The sequence below is a fragment of the Mytilus edulis genome, chromosome 11 (genome assembly GCF_963676685.1).
Source record: "Mytilus edulis chromosome 11, xbMytEdul2.2, whole genome shotgun sequence".
Lineage (NCBI taxonomy): Eukaryota > Metazoa > Mollusca > Bivalvia > Mytilida > Mytilidae > Mytilus > Mytilus edulis.
Window position 1 is genome coordinate 47,344,211 of NC_092354.1, and position 20,594 is coordinate 47,364,804.

Sequence of the window (20,594 nt, forward strand, 5' to 3'; positions counted from 1 at the left end):
TCGATTTGAGAAACGGACGTCGATTTGAGGAACGGACGTCGATTAGAGGCCGGACGTCGATCTGAGTCTAACACATATATTAAACGTAGTTATTTGCCGGTAAGTGAAAGATGAACTAATTACCGGACAGAAAAAAACTTGTTGTAATTCTCGTTTGCCTTAAAATTACGGAACTATGTTGTCATTCAAAGAACATAAAGGAGCCTTTTATGTTTTCATAAATGTATGCTACTGAAATTAACAGAGGTTCAGATCTTGTAAATCCATACAGACGGACACATCAAGGCACAACAAAAAAAAGGGAATCGCATTTAGTGCAAAAAGTGCACAACAGATGTGACGACAGGGAAATTTTTTCTTGTGTCGTATGTTGTGAATCTGTTACATGACCAAAATAAAATGACTGGCCGTAACAAACTGTTACTGTTTTTCCTGTTTTAAGTTACCAGGGTTTATTATGGAAAACTTTGATAGTTGCAACATGGCCATAGTAATGAGTGATTTTCTGTATTTTACTTGTCCATTTTTATACGTGAATTTAAGAGACAGTTGCTTACTGATGTTCAAATCTCGTTAAGCCAATAAGGAAAATGCAACATGGATACAAGTAAAACCTGAGAAAATGACACGAACCCAAAAAAAAGCAGAGCCTTTTGGGTTTACAGTGTAGGCGTCTACTACAATACAAGCATAAAAGCCATACAAATGACACAATTGAAAAGAAGACATACTCACAATACGGTTGTGGCTGCAAAACATAATTGTAAGATAAGGTTATGGGGTTCTACACTCATTATTTTCATTTGAATCATATCAGGTGTTATCTCTATCTGCTAATTTTTAATTTAGCAGCTGACTGAAACTGAAGTTTTATTATAAATGGCGTTGACCACGAAAACTATTGCTCGATGCAAGGTGAACAATAGACAGTATGTTTTCTTATATATCAGCGGGTACATGTCATAAAAATTGAAACCCAAAAGAGATATTCCATTTTTTATTTTTGTGATTTTAAAAAAAATATTTCCCTATCTATAGATATTTTGTAAAATGTAATTGAATAATATCTAGAATAAGTTTTGACATACAGTAGATTAGCTTTTTGAAGTAATTTCAAAGTAACAGTGATGTATTGCTTTTGTTGATTTGTTTTTTTGGGCACGTGGTTTTCTTATTGATGGGATTTGTTTTAATCAAAGTATGCATAACATATACTATGACTTGTAATTGTTTTTGTTAAAACTTAGGTGAATCATTTTCGTATTAGCAATCTTACGTCATCTCATCATTTTTATTGGAACAATAATATTGCTCAGAGCTCATGATCAGGACGGCATTGCCTCCGAGACAATGAAAACACTGTCTCTGCGAACAGTATTCTTGCAGTTAGTTATAATTATTCTGATATTTCAACCAATTGCGTTAGGATACACAAAACGTAATTTAAAGAATGAATCTGTGAGGGGTAGAAAAAACCTTATTATCGACGAATCGATTGATTGTGAGTACTATATGCATATTCCTTTTAAATTCGAGTAACTTCTTTCCATTGAATATATTTACAGGTGGTGCAGGATTTGCTTTCGTTTTTGTATCATATGAGTCTTCGATATGTTTCGTGTTGCTTAGTCTTAAGTTTTCTATGTTTTGTTTAGTGTACCATTGTTTTTTATTTCTTTTTTAGGTATGCAGTTTTCAGTTAATTTATGATTTTTGCGTTTGAATGACCCTCTGGTATTTTTTGCCCTTTTTTGTAATAATAAATGCATACGATATCGTTTTTTGCTATGGCACTGTCTGTTTATTTCAGTTGTGTATGTTATTTTGGTATCGTCCACCAGTTTTGTAATACAAAGGTCATACAACAACACCTTGATAACAGATAATACAGGTTACGATAATAGATAAATGACTTATAAAAGGAAAATTTAAATCTTTTTTGGCATGCAAAATTAAGTCGATTTCAAAACGTACCATTGTACCAAGTCAGGAATATGGTAGTTGTTATCAAACAGTTTGCTTCTATGTGTGTTGGCGTTTTTTTATGGTCACTTCAATTTTAAATCTCGGTCTATTTCTAAAATTAATTCTAACATGGAATTATAATTGTTTTGAATGAACATTGAACGACAATTTTTTTCCTATGTGACGTTTACATTTTCTGACGTCAGACACGCGAAGCAATATATGTGTTTTTTGATTTGATAAATCGATGCTTTTGTGACTTTTTGTAAATGATTGTGTGTTTTTTTTTTTAGATTGTTACAGAGTGATTACTGCTATAACCATATTCTGACTTTTGTTTATTATGTCTGTTTTGTTTACGCATTGTTGTACATATAACGGAATTTGATGCGACTGTCATATAAGTGAGAGGTTTAGCTCTATAAATCAGGTTCAAAGTACCATTTGAAAATGCCTGTATCAAGTCAAGAATATGACAGTTGCTGTCTTTCGTTTGATATGTTTTGTCATTTGATTTTGTCATTTGATTAGGGACTTTACGATTGAATTTTCCACGGAGTTCAGTATTTTTGTGATTTTGCTTTTGCAGTGTTCCTGTTGATTCTCTGTTGTACTCTTATAGCTGATGTTGTTTTCTCGGTTTAAGTTTAAACCGGATTTGTTTTTTCACACTATTTTTTTGTTTGTTTTTACTTTTGAACACAGGTATACCATTGTTTCCTTTATTTACCAAGCTGTTAAATAAATAGCCTTTTGATAAAAACAAATTGTATATCCTCCTCTTTAACATTTCGCATAGTGTCCTTACGGTTCAATCACATTTCATATAAAGTATTAGTTTTACTAACAAACCATATGCGTTGCAGTAGCCCAATGTGACGACATAGCCATAATTGGAGCTGGAATAGCCGGTACCTACGCTGCATGGCGACTGAGACATCAAAATAAACGAATATCTATATACGAGTTCTCAGACAGAGTTGGAGGAAGGCTGTTCACAGTACAGTTCCAAGATATCCCGGATGTAAATGTGGAGTTGGGTGGAATGAGATACTACCGTGAAGGTATGTTAAAAACTATTAATTTGTGAAGAAAGAAGTTTTTATATGAAAAAAATAGCATTGTTTTTATAGTGATTCAGATTATAACACAATGTTGAATGCTGTACCCTTATTTTTTGTCATTTTTACCTAGTATAATCGAATGTTATGTAAAATTGAGAAAGGAAATGGGGAATGTGTTAAAGCGACAACAACCCGACCATAGAGCAGACAACAGTCGAAGGCCACCAATTGGTCTTCAATGTAGCGAGAAAATCCTGCACCCGTAGGCGTCCTTCGGCTGGCCCCTTAAAACATATGTATACTAGTACAGTGTTCATGAAAGTCATACTAAACTCCGAATTATACACAAGAAACTAAATTTTAAAATCATACGACTAACAAAGGCCAGAGGCTCCTGACTTGGTACAGGCGCAACATTGCGGCGGGGTTAAACATGTTTATGAGATCTCAACCCTCCCCCTATACCTCTAGCCAATGTAGAAAAGTAAACGCATAACAATACGCACATTTAAATTCAGTTCAAGAGAAGTCCGAGTCCGATGTCAGAAGATGTAACAAAAGAAAATAAATAAAATGACAATAATACATTAATAACAACAGACTACTAGCAGTTAACTGACATGCCAACTCCAGACAACAATTAAACTGATTGAAAGATTATGTCTTCATCATATGAATATCAGGCACAATCCCTCCCGTTAGGGGTTTAGTATCATACTATCATAAAATATATGAGAATAACATAACCCGTGTCATGCCAACAACTGGTTTTTAAATAAATGTGTTTAGTTCCGATGCAAAGACCCTATAAGTGAATCAATATTAAAGCCAAAATATGCAATCTTAAATGACCTTTAATGGACAGTATCGTAACTATATCCCTTCTTAATAAGTCTGTTTAAAGGTTTTGTAAGCTTTTGAGGAAGATTGGATGTGAAATACCTGAACGTATAGGATGTCTTCATGTTGAGTTATATTTACGAATTATTTCCTTATACCGATGATAAAATTTAGTAAATGTTTTGACTAGTTTGTGATATCAAAAACCCTGGTGTAATAATTTTTCAGTAATACATAAATTTCTCTCACTAAAATCTAATATGTTGTTTCATACACGAGTGAATCGTACAAGTTGTGATATATAAACACCATAAAATGGTGACAAGGGAACATCACCATCTAAAAATGAATAATTAACAATAAAACATGACACAAAACATGTAAGAAATGAACTAAGGTGACTTTTAATAAAAGTCTAGAGCTGAAAATTATTTAAGTCGGAAGAGCATAAGTAAAAGAACAAAATAGGCTAAATGTATTTATAGATAATGGAGGATCATTCGGAGATAATAGATTGAAACAGAAAATGGCGGTAAAAGACTGGACTTGATTTTATACTTCCATAGATACTATTTTGTTCTCAAATTGAAATCAAACTAATCTAGAGTCTATTCAAATTGTAAATAACCTTTAATGAGCTATTGAAGTCTCATGTGAAAAGTAAAACAGGTGTAAGAGACACACCTCTAACCTTTGCTAGTATTGTGTGTGCTTTGATTTATGAAGATTTTTTATTTACATTTTCTTATTTTGTTTGGCGTCCTTTTCTCTTAACTTGTTACATTAATATCTTGGGGCCAGCTGCAGCTCCTCTTAAAAGCTGGATTTCTCGCTGTGTTGGAGACGAATCAGCGGAACTGAGCTGTGTAATTTATTATTGTCTCTTTGGTTTAATTAATGTCTCTTTGGTTTAATTAATGTCTCTTTGATTTAATTAATGTCTCTTTGGTTTAATTAATGTCTCTTTGGTTTAATTAATGTCTCTTTGGTTTAATTAATGTCTCTTTGATTTAATTAATGTCTCTTTGGTTTAATTAATGTCTCTTTGGTTTAATTAATGTCTTTTTGGTTTTTAAAATTGATGTCTCTTTGGTTTAATTAATGTCTCTTTGGTTTAATTAATGTCTCTTTGGTTTTTAAAATTTATGTCTCTTTGGTTTAATTAATGTCTCTTTGGTTTAATTAATGTCTCTTTGGTTTTTAAAATTGATGTCTCTTTGGTTTAATTAATGTCTCTTTGGTTTAATTAATGTCTCTTTGGTTTAATTAATGTCTCTTTGGTTTTTAAAATTGATGTCTCTTTGGTTTAATTAATGTCTCTTTGGTTTAATTAATGTCTCTTTGGTTTAATTAATGTCTCTTAAAATGTCTCTTTGAGACATTGCCCTCTGCAGTTATTAATTCCCATATACATATTATTTTGACTATGCGATCAGGCTTTTCAGTTTTTTATAACTATTTGATTTATACTTTCCTTATCTTTTAATTTATACTTTTAGAACATGCATTACTACATGACACCATACAACAGTTAGGGCTTCCGATCATAAGATTCGAGTTAGGTTCTGGACCATCACCTGACACGACTGTCTATGTACGGGGAGTCCACTTGCGTTATGACGAATTGGGTGGTTATAAAACACCCTACAGACTACAACCTAACGAGAGAAAACCGACTGATCAACTCACATGGTATATATAGTAAGCAAATAGATATAAAGATAATGATTGGGAAAACTGATAGAAAATAATATTTATGGACATATAGGCACACATTTTAAAGGTTTTGAAGAGATGAAGTTCTATAAATTATTATTATTAGTTGTAATAATCATAAGCTTGAATAAAACAAAACAATATATTTATTTTGCCGATAACCCAGACAGGTATGATTTGATCTACAGTGTAGCATGGATAAAGGTGATCGTATCATAAATTGAAGTATAAAAAAAAATATTATTGATCACTTAATATAAGAACAAAAAGGAAGAGCTTAAGTAAAACAGATATCAAGGTCTAGGGAAAATCCAAGTTGAAAATGTAGAAGTATTTGGGTACGATCTCAATGAAAGGTTAAAGGGGAGATCAGAAGACAAGACTTTGGGTGTTGAGTGTTTGGCATTTGTTTTCCTTTCGAGCGTCACTGGTGATTGCTATGTAGGAGCGTGCGGAATTTTAATCCTGGTGAGTGTATTTATATGCAATAGTGTTTGTATAGACATTTACGAGCATAGGGTTATACTTAAAAGAAAATTGCACTGGTTTCTCGCTACAATCAACTCCTTATTTCATGCAAATGAAAGTAATGTTCTTATTTTTATCGTTCAAATAAGGGAGGTATTTAGGAATTACACTGATGTGCTTACAACCAATGTTCCAGAAGCTGATAAAAAGTATTTCGCCAGAGATAGAAGTGGTGTACTCATGTATAAACAAAGGTATGTGTTTAAAACATGAAAAATACATTTTGAAGTAGTACTTAAAACAATTGGCAAATTACACACTGTCCACATTAGGAACTATATTCGTTGCGAAAATCAAAGGACGATGACTGTGTACTTGGTATATAAGAAGATGTACCGACTTTACTTGTTTATCAACATTTATAAAGAGTCAGGATGTAATATGTTTTCTTCTATATATAACAAAATGCATTATATATCCCAAACTCAAAGTGGTAGTCATTAAATAGTTTACCATTATTTCAACAAATGCTAACTGTCGTACTCATTTATTTATTGAAAATTTAAAATAGATAAAGATTCACATTTATAATATTTATCCTTTCCTTACTTATACGGTTTGTCAAAGATAATCATGTCTCAAATTCTGTCGTCAAGGCTGGTCTTATTTCGTCCCATTTTAAACCCCCTGTGCTGATTAACAAAAATAATTCTAATAATCAGAATAATAAAAAAGTAAACAACAAACATACTGAAAATTCAAAACAGAAAGTCCCTTATCATGAAATAAGATTTTGCATAATTCACTAAGGTCTGAATATTTATTTCAGTGTCCAGTCTTTGTATTATAAATATTTAAGCACTGAGGCCCAAAAATACATCAGCGAAACAAGTGCCTTTACTACATTTTTAACGGACGATAGTGCCTCACTTGCAGTTCAAACTGAACCACCATCTTCAGAAAGTGATGACGTTTTAACTGTGGCAACAGGATTTTCCTCCATACCTAATGAATTACTTCGACGATTTTTACTTGATGGGCAAAGGTGAGTTCTGTATGTATTACTTCGATTCCACATATGTTTCTCAAAATGTTGTTGTTTATGTTTTCGTTGTTTTTAAAGGGCGGACTGTTGGTTCATAAATGAAACAATTCTGAGTTTATTCTTTTAAACACACAGTTTTCTAAATAGATGAAATAATGATCAACTATCATAATTTAATAAAAACAATTATTCGTTTCTATTTAAACATGCTATCAAAGACAAATTACATCGTTCTGTTTTAACTCATATTGACGATTCATTATCTTCTTAAGCAGTGGCAAAGCAAGTATACATTTTTTGACACGTTGTTTATAATTAATCGTTTACTTAGTATTTACATCAAAAACAGATTACATGTAGCATTGAAAAGCAGATCAAAATTTTAAAATCTTAATTATATGGTTGCGGTTCTAAATCATCTTTATCAATGGTGAAGTTAAGATGATCCCTTCGTAAATTTCAGGGACGCCATCACGAGTTGGTTAATAGTTATGGAACAACCGTTTCACATATGATTACGGATATGTTCCTTTTGACGTAACTACGATCCACTACCTTTTTACTACAAATGTGACCTACCGAATTATACTGTTTACCGGGTTTGTTAACACATGAGCAACACAACGGGTGCCACATGTGCAGCATGATCTGCATACCCTTGCGGAGCACCTGCGAGCATCCCCAGTTTTTGGATGAATTCGTGTTGCTTAGTCTTTGGTTTTCTATGTTTTGTTTTTTGTATTAGTATTTGTCTGTTTGTCTTTTTATTTTTTAGCCATTGCGTTGTTAGTTTATTTTCAATCTATGCGTTTGATTGTACCTCTGGTATCTTCCGCCCTCTTTTATCAAGTCAGGTGTCGAATAGATAAGTATACATTCGTATCTGAATTATTATCTTGAACTTTCAATTAAATTATCTGACAAAGTCGTATGTTAAGGGACAAATTAAAACTCATAAATACTATTATAATTGTTTAACATAAGACTATATTAAATATGCTGATTATATCGGCAAAATGTCGTATATAATCTCATATTTGCATAATATTTCAAACATAAAGCAATTAAATAGTGTAGTTTATTGCAGGCATTCTATCAAGTATGATCATGACCTCAAGGCCATCAGAAAAAGACAAGACGGATATTACAACTTGTTTTTCGAACCTACGTTCTCCAATAGCAGGAATACAAGGGTAATTTATAGCATGGCTACATTTTTATCATTATAATAGTTCTAAGTGTATAAAAAAATGTCATACTAGTGGAAGATTTAGTTTGTCTTAACAACAGGTTAAACGCACGGGTTTTTTTTTTTTGTCGGAAAATGTCTGTAATAACATGAATAAGTCAGATAATATGTAGTTCTTTCCACTTGCTCTGTTGATTGATAGCGTTCAGTTGTTTTCCTTCGGTCTTCTTGTTTTGATGCAAATTAACATATGCTGCAGCTCCTGCATTTATCAAATCAAACGATATGTTTTTATTACCCATTGAATATAATAATATACTCATGTAGATAAATAGTTTATAATTGCTCTAATTTGGAACCAAAAATGGTTTGTAGTTGAAATTTGAAACAATAGAAGCTATTTGGCAAACTACAATTTTTGAGGATGTTCTTGTTGTTCAGACTTTATAGTTTTCTGTGAAGTGTTCTATTACCTGTTTTTTTGGGGTTTTTTTTTTTTTGGTTAATTTTTTATTACTTGTCAATATGAAAATAAGGCTATGTTGTATGGTTGGCAATGGAACAACTTATTTCAGATGAAGTGATAAAAGTCAAAAGTCCAAACTTTAACAATGAGAAAAACCCATATCGTCTAGTCGGCTCTAAAATACACCGTTTGAAAAATGTAAAAAAAATCAGATAACAACCTACTTTATCAGAAAACAATCTATGAAAAACAAATAAAAGAGCCATTAAGGTGGTACCTAACACTACAGGGAGATAACTCTGTAAAATAAGCTAAACGTTTTAATTACATTGTGTTGTTAAGGGAATATTAAGCTTCTCAATGATCAAAATAAGTGTTTGTCAAACTGCTATATAACCAGTGTAATTTTTCTGATAAAACGGTTGGTTCAAATTTTTTGAAATTTTTATATTTTTGTAAAAGGGTCAAAGTAAATTCTTTGTCAAAATTTTATGAAAATTAAACAACCCAAATTAATTTTAGCTAAAGTGTTGGGTACCACCTTAACCAACAACTATCACTGACCTATAGGCTTTTGTCTTTGAAATAAAGGATGTCGCGGGGTCAGTTTGAAATTGGTTTATTGGTCTAAATATTCCTTTGTTATTTTTTACATCTTTGTTAAGACAACCTGGGAGTATGAAAAAGGCGAATCTTATTTTTATTTGAAAAAAAACATAAACCGAAACATGGATCTCCAAGATGAAGGAGTTGGTATAGTTAGACCCCTTTTTGGCCCTAAAATATAGCAGTTTCAAAACATTGTAAACTTATAGCTATTTATTGGAAAGAAAACACTTCTGCTACATGAATATGGGTTGTTCTGGACAATACATTGCACATATATCGGGCACTACCACCATTAAGTCCTGATAAATTACTGAAATCTTCACAATTTTAGTATTTGCGTTAAATTTAAGACAGGTTTCCGTCTTCAATGGGATTGGTCGCATTTGTGTTCATTCTTAATATTGAGATGTAAGCTGTATTTGATGATAATACATAACATATATAAAGGTTGAGAGTGAACACAAATGCGCCCACTTTCATTTGTAACAAAAACCATCTGAAAAGTGGCATATTACTGCAAATTTGATAGATTTTTCATATATCAGCTTGAATTTGGGCGTCTTTAATGACTTAATCAGTTGAAATCTTTCACATAAACTAATTGAATCGACTGAAGTAGACACTTAAAAGTGTTTAAAAAGTGTCCAAATTCTTTCATCAGATGAACCTGAAATTTGAGGCCAAAATAGGCCCTTATCGGACCTACTCCTTTAAAAAGGGGTAATCCAATACAATTTGACAAAACTAAACACTCAACTATAACAACCAACTGTTTCGGCACGAGTATTGTCCGACGGAACAGTTGGCTTAAAAACTGGTTTTAGCGGTTGGTGAACATCACACGTGTATGGAAATTGTTTAAAATTTAAGTTTTTTTTATTACAGCATGATTCTCTTTATCATTCGGGAATAGTCCGTTCTATAAAAGCAACAGCATATTGTAATGCACATGATTCATACACACATAGACCTTTATCTGACTTATTGACCTCTCAATATCTATTATTTATCATTAATTCTATTATGTACTTGATATTAGGAACTGCGAAAATACTTCATTCACTTGCATATGCATCTGAATTAGATTACCGACAATGTTATATAAAGTTTAGGATGACGAGATTGTTTTACAAAGTTATTAACTTTCGGTTTTCTTTCAGATGCTGCACGCATTCTTGATACGTTTTAAAACAATGTTTTTCTTTACTGGTTTTTATTTGAAAAACGGTGTGTTTACCTTCAGCATTAAAGTCAGTTTCATTGTAAACTTGCCATATTTCATTATTTCTTTTTACAACTTTTGATATGATTTCTATGTATATATATTTGACAGCCACAATCCTTACCAAAACAGCCATATCATACCAATATCTCCTACATTGAATGATATATCGTAAATGTTAAAAACCTCTTTTTGTACTATCAATACAGGAAAGTTTTTGTTTTCATTTCAGTCTAAATCCATAATGAAAAAGTGTGCAAAGAAAGTCATCCTAGCAACCAATCGATTGTCACTCGAACAACTTGACTGGCAGGGTCTTTACCAACCTCACATTAGAGAATATATAACCAAAGCAGTAAAAGATATGCCCGCAGCAAAGCTTTATTTTAGTTATGATTCTCCCTGGTGGAGGAGATCTCCGGTTTATTCTGACTATATAATTTCAGACACTCCATTTAGACAAATCTACGATTTTGGAACGTCAACTCTTAATCCCCCCAAATCTGTACTACAGGCAATGTACACAGATAATGATATATCTTACTGGGAGGAATTATTCAACAGAGCGAATGGAAACAAAACCACTGGCGACCTTAGAAATGAAATAGAACTAGATCAAGTAACAAGGAAGTATTTGTCTGAGATATATCAAATTCCTATCAACACTATACCACGACCCACAAATGCTGTTTGGATGGTTTGGAAGAATTATCCATACGGTGGTGCATGGCAGACATGGAGACCGGGATATATTTTGCCGATAGTTGAAAGGGCAATGACAAAACCTTCAGTCAGTGATGATGTCTTTGTGGTTTCAAATGCTTTTAATGTTCGTTCTCTCTCGGTTTGGAGTAATGGAGCTTTAGAGTCTGTTGAACTTGCTATGCCATATTTTGGTTTGAGACGTATCGAAAAATAAATCTTGAACACTAAACTACTATTAAATTTAATTTCCGTTAGGTTTTTTTTCGCGTTTGTATTGATACAATTTCAACCCAACAAGCGGTTAACAACTATACCATGTAAACTATACATCTCCAAAATCATATAAAATATCAAAACTATTATAAATATTGAAACAATTTGCCTCCAGTGACTGAAACAAAAAAAGAATAAACCATTCTAGCAGAAATAAAAACACGACCTACACATGCTGCTTGGATTGTAGGGAAGAAATTCTCCCTACGGTGGTGCACGGTAGACATAGATGCCAGAATACATTGCCAATGGTTGAAAGTCAAATAAAAAATATATCAGTCAATGAGGATGTGTTTGTTGTTTCAAATGCTTTTAATGTGCGTTCTTTCTCATATTGGTCTAAAGCAGCGCTACAAGCAGTTTAACTGCTATACCATATTTTGGATTGAAACCAAAATACTGTAGAATAATAAAAAAAAAAAAAAACTGTCTTTTTATATTGTTTCCACCCTATCTCATCTTAAAATGTATCAACAACTATAACTTAATTATTTTTCTCCACTGTAAATCTAAACACACAAATATAATTGATATTGCATGTATTGTAACACAGATTGATAATTTACTGAAAATTAGAGCAGTTTATAACCTAGATGACAATCAAAAAATCATAAGTTGGCCAAATACTGAATGGCTAACAATGGTCTAAAAGCCTTATGAACCCCACAAACAAAAGGGAGTTATCACATGCGTTCCAGAGGGTAACCATGTGGTGCTCTACTAGTGCACCCATTGTGTTGGTTAAGGAAAGAAAAATATATAATTAGAATAAATCAATGGTAATCTGTGACACAGGTAATTCATAAATCGTCGGAACACAAAAATAGTGAACTACTGAAAGTCAGACTCCGCTCTAGCAATCATCCGATAATTTATTCAATAAAATTAATTAAAGTTAAAATTAGAATTGACAGATTGTCTCGATCTAAACAAAATTAATAATTCTTATTCATATTTTATCATGTTTTGGATACAAATGAATACGATTGTATTCATTGTCAATTCCTTTTAACCTCATTATCGTTTATGTCAGGTGTTTTGTTTATTTACTAACAAGGCGTCTTTTAAATGAATCGTTTCTTTTATCAACTACATGCAAAATTGTATAATAGGTTGTACTTTTTGTATTTATAAATTTGTAGAGTAAGATGGTCTGAAATAATTATAAACACAAAAAAAAAAATAAAGGCCCAAAAAAAAAATAGAAAACTAGGCCAAGAGATTAAAAAAAACCACACGCTATAAAATTGAGAAAGGAAATGGGGAATGCGTCAAAGCGACAACAACCCGACCATAGAGCAGACAACACGCTATATATGCTTCTGTAACATAAAGAATTGAGTATAAGGGCAGGTAAATCAAAGATAAGTTTAAATAGAATAAAAAATCAAATTACAGAAATTACAGAAAGTAAAGACCTCTCATATTACTTAGTCCCATCTTTAATATAATTGTTAATTGGAAAAGAAAATTCCCTATTTCTTTTATAAGAAATAGACATGAAAAGTGGGGGAATAGTAATGTATCGGTAAAGCATAGGAATTCTATTCGCTATTTCAGAATCTACTGAATGATGGGTAATATATTTACAAGCTTTTACAAAAACGTTGTGATTTGCTTTAAACGTCATAAACGATGAAAATTCAACCAATGACGTGAAGTTATTTTCATTTTTTGGGTTATTAATAAAACTCTAAAAGATTTTAAACATGGCAATTGAGGAAAGATTGAGAGCAACTTAACAGATACATTACAGAGGTTAACAATTTATAATAGGGTTTATTATGTTTGCACCTGTCTTAAGTCAGGAATCTGATGTACAGTAGTTGTCGTTTGTTTATGTACTTTAAACGTGTTTCTCGTTTCTTGTTTTTTTAAATAGATTAGACTGTTGGTTTTCCCGTTTGAATGGTTTTACACTAGTAATTTTTGGGCCCTTTATAGCTTGTTGTTCGGTGTGAGCCAAGTCTCTGTGTTGAAGGCCGTACATTGACCTATACTGGTGTACTTTTATAAATTGTAATTTGGATGGAGAGTTGTCTCATTGGCACTCACACCCCATCTTCCTATATCTATTTATGTTCTAAAAAAACTGCTTGTTAAAAAAGAAATCTAAATCGACTTTTACTGAAGATAGGATATATTAATGCACTGGAATGATGCATTACAACTGTAGTCATCTTGGTTAAGATAGCTATCAATCACGTTCTTGTAATTTCTTAACATACAGTTACATATATCAATCAATAAAATTAACACAATAAAATATAAGGGTCTGTATGAGGCTCTAAGAATATCTATCAATGGAGAACATCTACAGAAAAATAGAAAAAAAAAATAAGAAAAGACAAATACGATAACAACAAGATTATTGAATAATGGGGTATCAACATATATTATCGCTATTTTGTGCATTGTTCCTTTGATATTTTTTTTGTGCTAATTTTTTATATCATGCTACCCGCTTGAGCTAGAAAATTATCGCTAGAAACTAAGGATGTACGTGACGTTGCTAATGAAATTGACATAAAATTGATAACGTCGTCTTAGGTGAAATAGCGATAAACAGAGTATAATTGGTCATCTCAACTCGATTGCTTTTCTCGCTTTCGCCGTACCAGCTCAAGAGAGAAATTCAAACTCGTTGAGATGATCAACGATAACCTATAAAGATATATATAATTGTTGGTAAACCACATAAAGGATAGAAAAATATAATCCAAAACATTAGAGAACCCTCAAACATGTACTGTATGTTGTTGAAAGCTGTATTACTGGCGGGTTACATGTGTACTGTAAAATGGCTTTTCTTACTGAATACACTTGCATATATTTTTATACAGTTTCATCAAAGCCAGTGTACATAAAGAATTTAAATATAGGCAAGCATTGCAGGAGAACACGTGACTGTTCTTCTCCTTTTATATATACAGCCCCTCTAGCCATGCTATTGCCGGGTATCTTAACATTTTTCATCATGAACATCTCCGGAAGGGAATATCTCACGGTTCTAATTTCAGATAATCATAAAATATCAATTGGAACCATACCTCTAAAAATAATATGAATTGAAGACTTCCATAGAGCATTGGCTAAACGAAAAGAAATTGAACGCTTTTGTCCGAATGGGTTAAAGCAGTCAGGTATCTGATAAAATATTGAATCCAAAAAACAAATATGTAAATAATTGAATAGATTCCGTATTCAGAGACATAGAAGACATAGAATAAACATGAATAATACAATTTGCTAAAACTATCCCCTGTCAGTATATGCGGGAAAAGAACGATTTAACAAATGGACGTATTTCTGGGTTACCTTCATCAGAACGCTACGTCATCATCACGAATTAGGTGACAAGTACTAATTGTCAGTGTCTTTATTTATTAGTGACCTGTATTTCCAGTCTTTGATCTTTTTTTTCCCTCAGTTTATATTTACTTGTATTTGTTTGGTTTTATAGCTATTTTCATCTGAGCGTCACTGATGAGTCTTATTTGAATGAAACGCGCGTCTGGCGTACTAAATTATAATCCTAATACCTTTGATAACTATTATGTCTTTTAAATCGATTTACAATACTTAAACATGAATAAACTTTTGACACGTTATATACAATATAGAATTAGACGGGAACGAGCTTTCCCGAAAAATATACATCCCTTTCATTAGAAACAAAAACAATGAAATCATCTGTGTCCAAACAGCACATATAACTTGAGTGTATGATAAACACAAATAAAAATAAAATTGAGGAAGGAAATAGGAAATGAAATGTGTCAAAAGATAACAACCCAACCATATGACAGGAAACAGGACCATAGGCCACCAATGGGTCTTTAAAAGAGCGAGAAATTAAAGCCAGGGGCTCTTGACTTAGGACAGGCATTAAAATGTGTCGGAGTTATACATGGTATGTGAAATCTCAACCCTCCCCCTTTACAGATGAATGAATAGTTTACGATGGTCCAGTTTCAACTTATCTAGAATGGTATGGGTTAAACATGATGATTGTTTTAGTTTTCTAGTTGAAAAAGTACAACTTAAAGTATACATGGGTGCATAGTTTTTTGTTTTAATTTAAACAATGTAAAGCCCCAGTCCCACTAGACCACGATCGCACAACGCTCACCGCGATCTAAAATAAATTCAGATCGTAGTGAGGTCGCAGTTTGAGCGGCATGAAAATGTAAATTTCCATTGCTTTCACGATGCTACTACGTCCTCAGTACGCTTCTACAACGATCCCGCTACGATTATACGAGGTTTTCACCGCGCTTATTCTGCGACCTCACTACGCTTATCAAGATCTTTCTACGCTCATTAGGTTCTCACTACGACCATACCACGAGTTATCCGATAGCAACACGATCTTACCACGCTTCTACTGCGCTTATAGCACGTTCTTACCACGATTATACTACGTTCATACTGCGATCTTACTACGTTCTCAGCAAAAACGTCAACGTCGTGTTCCATATCAATACAGTTCCATTCCTTCTGTTTCTGATTAATACGTAGATTTCTCTGAAACAATACAGTCATGCCACCAAAATCTACTAGAACACGTGGGCGTGGTGGTAAGGGTTGATGTAGAGGCAAAGGGAGTTCTGATAGTAACGAATCCTGATCCAGCAGAGATGACGGACCGATCAATGCAACCTAAATTACAACCTATTGCTGGTTCATCAAGCTCAAATGACGATATTTTAGTGAACGATAGCAGAGATGACACACATGTGTCAATATTAGTAGAAATAGGAAGATGTGATATGAGTCAATGAGACAACTCTCCATCCAAGTAACAATTTATAAAAGTAAACCATTCTAGGTCAAGGTACGGCCTTCAACACGGAACATTGGCTCACATCGAACAGCAAACTATGAAGGGCCCCAAAATTACTAGTGTAAAACCATTCGAACGGGAAACCCAACGGTCTAATCTATATAAAAACGAGAAGCATGGTTGGGAAAATGGACAAGAAGTCCTTATTACAAACAGACAAACAAAACCTTGAGAGATTTCATATATTTAATGTGAAAATGACAATAAGAATGAAAGTCGTAGTATGAACGTAGTGAGGTCGTAAGAAGAGCGTGATGAGGACGGCAAGGGCGTGCTAGAATCGTACTGTGGTCTTGAACAGCGTAGTGTTAACGTGGTATGGTCGTAGTGGAAGCGTAGTTGGGTCGCGTTGAGAACGTGATGGTCGTAGTGAGGTCGTAATAACGTCGTTGTGAGATCGTATTGCAGTCTCTCCGAATAGAATCACGCTCTCGCTACGATGGCACAGCGACCTTTGCGATCTTTCCACGACCTTAGTGCGCTCTCGCTACGCTTCTACTACGATCTGTTTTCATCACGACCGCACCACGATTGTTTTGAACATCTTCAAAGTTGGCCACGCTCATCACGATCTTGAAGACCTCACCACGACCGTGCTACGACCTTACTGCGATCTACACGATCGTCCTACGATCATCAAAATTTGCATTTTTTCGCAAATCGTAGTGCGATCGTGGCCTAGTGGGACTGGGGTATTATAATTATAGAATAAAAACCTCAACTAATTTATATTAAAGTTATTAGAGTTATGCTGATACTAATATCAAATTCTGTTCTCCGGAGTTTATACGTTACGTTAATTTATTTAATAAATATTTTATCATAGGAGACATTTTCACCATATTCTAAAAAATGCATTGCATTTAAACTAAATTTGAGGCAATGAGATGAAGAGCTATCCTTTTGACCAAATAAATCACAGCAGTCAGATTATTATTCATCTTTATAAATATATTGTAACATTTTTATTTTCTTGAGGCAAACGCTTTATATTTCTGTTCCTTGAAATGAAAAGAAATTCCAGTTAGGTCAAAAACGCAAGACACGTCACTCTACTTTTTTCTTTAATAAATAATTGCCTTAGTAAAATGCTACATGGAATATGTTCAGTAACATAATGCTGTTACCAATTTTTCATCTATGACTATAAAAATGTTTTGTGTTATTCATATAAAATAAACATATTATTTAAACAGTTATAATTTTATTTTATAAAAATTATACCAAGAATATTTGTATCAAAGGGAAATAACGAAAACAAAAACATGTTCCTTATAATTTACCAATTTATAAGATTGTTTAAAAAATGTGTGCCAAATTACATAAAATAAGGAAACAGTTAACATTATTGATATATATATTTATCTTACCTCCTATACATTTCTGGGAATGTGATTGGTTAAAAGCGTCCTCGTGGAAACCGTGTATATTTGATATTAGGTTAGTAGGGAGGCGGGGCTTATTTCATACACGGTTAGTAGTGGAGTTACGTCCCTTTATATTCTATATAAGGTAGCAGGGAGGCGGGGCATATTTCATTCACGGTTAGTAGTGCTGTTACGTCCCTTTAGCAAAACAAAACAGTACGGATAAAAAATCTTAAAAGATTTCAACAGACGAAGAAATTGATGATTAAGATTGAAATAAATTCATAAAACACATTTAAATCTAACAAGTTGTCATTGTTGGCCTCTGTTCTTGTAGGATTAATGGAGTAGCTTCTTAATTATGTTAATGCTAACTCGGTATTGAAGACTTGGTCATTCTGATAGGTCACTGGTCTAAATTTTACACGTGAATATAGTCGGTAAGATAAATTCGTTACATAGTCTGCTAGTGACGTAATACGGTATATATGGGGTCAGTAAATTCCATATGGGGATTCGAGCTTCGCTCTCACCCCATATGGAATTTACTGACCCCATATATACCGTATTAGGTCACTAGCACACTATGTAACTAATAATATGTAGGACACGGATATGCGATAGGGTCGCTAAAGTGCGGTGGTCACGCTGAAGTACGATAGTCTACGCAGACGTGCGATAGTTAGTTCGCTGGTGTGCGGGTGGTCTATCTGACGCATGTTCACTGGTTGAAAATAAACAGATTATTTTAAGAAGTACATGTAGAATATTTGAGAGTATATAAATCTATATGCAATTAAAAAAGAAAATGTGGTATAATTGGTAATGAGACAACTATCAACAAGAGATCAAAATGACACATAAATTAACAACTATAGGTCACCGTATGGCCTTCAACAATGAGCACAGCCCATACCGCATAGCAGCTATAAAATACTCCGTAATAACAATGTAAAACAATTCAAACGAGAAAAACTAACGGCCTAATTTATGTACAAAAAATGAACAAAAAACAAATATGTAACATATAAACAAACGACAACCACAAGTACAGGCTCCTGACTTGGGAAAGGCACATACATAGAGAATTTAGCTGGGTTAAACATGTTACTAGGATCCCAACCCTTCCCCTAACCTGGAACAGTTCAGTGGTTTAACAGTACAACATAAGAACGAACTATAAAATCAGTTGAAAAAGGCTTAACTCATCAGATGGATAAATCTACAAATACAAGAGGACGTGGATGGGTACTTATAAACAAACTTTACAACGAAAAGACACTAAGTACAGATCTGACAGCACTCGCAGTTAATGACAGCTACATCAAAGCCACTAACAACTTATAAAAAAAATCCTTCATCTAAGACTAAATTATCAATCTGTACACATCCAACATCCAATAGATTTAGTGTTAAGACGTCATAAACAGTCAGAAAAGACATGACATTGTACAATGCCAAGATACAGGTATCGACAGATTGTAGATCCATGAATGAGTATAACAATAATATTTAATTTGCTTTTAATTTCCTGACAAAATGACAAAACCATCAGTCAGTGATGATGTCTTTGTGGTTTCAAATGCTTTTAATGTTCATTCTTTTTCGTATTGGAGTAATGCAGCGTTATAGTCTGTTGAGCTGGCTATGCCATATTTTGGATTAAGACGTATAGATAAATAAATGTTTGGCACCCAACCGCTAGTATACATTCAATTTCTTTTGTATGGCCCCGAAACGAAGATGTCGGTGCCATATAGTTTTACCCTTGTCCGTAATTCCTTAATTCTGTCATTCCGTCATTCCGCAACAAACCGTTATACTGAGTTTTTTTTCTAAACGTCTACAGATATTGGGCTGATTTTTGGTATGTGAGTTAACTATAATGAGATCAAGTTCAAGTTTTGTTCCGCTCCGCTAATTTTTGCCAAAATTACGGGATTTGGACTGATAAATTGTTTAAAATCACAGTTATACGGACTTTTTTTCTAAACGCTTTCAGATATTGGGATGAATTTTGGCATGTGAGTTACTCATGATGAGTTACAGATCAAGTTTACGTTTTGTTCCGCTCAACTAAATTTTGCTGAAATTACGGGCTATGGACTTTGATAAATTGTTGAAATTCACAGTTTTACGGACTTTTTTTTAAACGCTTTCAGATATTGGGCTGATTTTTGGTATGTGAGTGACTCATGATGAGTTACAGTTCAAGTTTAAGTTTCATTCAAAAATATCTACCTTTAATAATATGGTTATTGTTATATACGGCAGCTGTGGCGTTCCATAGGTATCGGCCATGTGATAGTACATCAGTTTTATCGACAAGTGAACGTATGTAAATACTAATGATATTTTATATTCCCTTTACATAAACATACGTCTGTTTCGATTGCCCTGTTCTGTTCCGTTGAGTCTTTGGTAGCGTAGCAGCCCTTTAAAATCTCCTGAAGAACTCGGATTATTTGAAAAAAATAACTTGGTAGGACAAACTTTATGCATGCCGAGACAAACCGTATATTAAAAGAGTCTGTTTTGAAGTCAGTTCGTTTTAAGTGATTTAATCGTATCTTACTTAGAGCTAGTTTCAAAGTTGTGTTGATCTTTATAAACATAATACTTTTTCAATATTAAAAATGTTCAAATGATCGATACAATACACATGTGCTTATGTCACTATACTTGACACACAAGGTTAATTGGTACATACAAATCGTGTTGATTAACATGTATCTATATTAATAATCCTTTTCCCTTTCCGCATCTATAAATATCTCTTCCGATTTTTTTAAGAGACGAAAATGATTTACGTATTTCTT

General features: G+C 33.2%; 1 protein-coding gene across 1 annotated transcript; it reads left to right on the forward strand.

Annotated features, from left to right (window-relative positions):
* Window positions 1-1,227: 1,227 nt before the first annotated feature.
* LOC139495701 (aplysianin-A-like) lies at window positions 1,228-11,849 on the forward strand. Its single transcript, XM_071284033.1, has 7 exons — window positions 1,228-1,501; window positions 2,832-3,029; window positions 5,369-5,561; window positions 6,203-6,307; window positions 6,883-7,098; window positions 8,186-8,291; window positions 10,817-11,849. The coding sequence occupies exons 1-7, from the start codon at window positions 1,351-1,353 to the stop codon at window positions 11,501-11,503; spliced, it is 1,656 nt and encodes a 551-aa protein (XP_071140134.1). The 5' UTR covers window positions 1,228-1,350; the 3' UTR covers window positions 11,504-11,849.
* The last annotated feature ends 8,745 nt before the right edge of the window (window positions 11,850-20,594 follow it).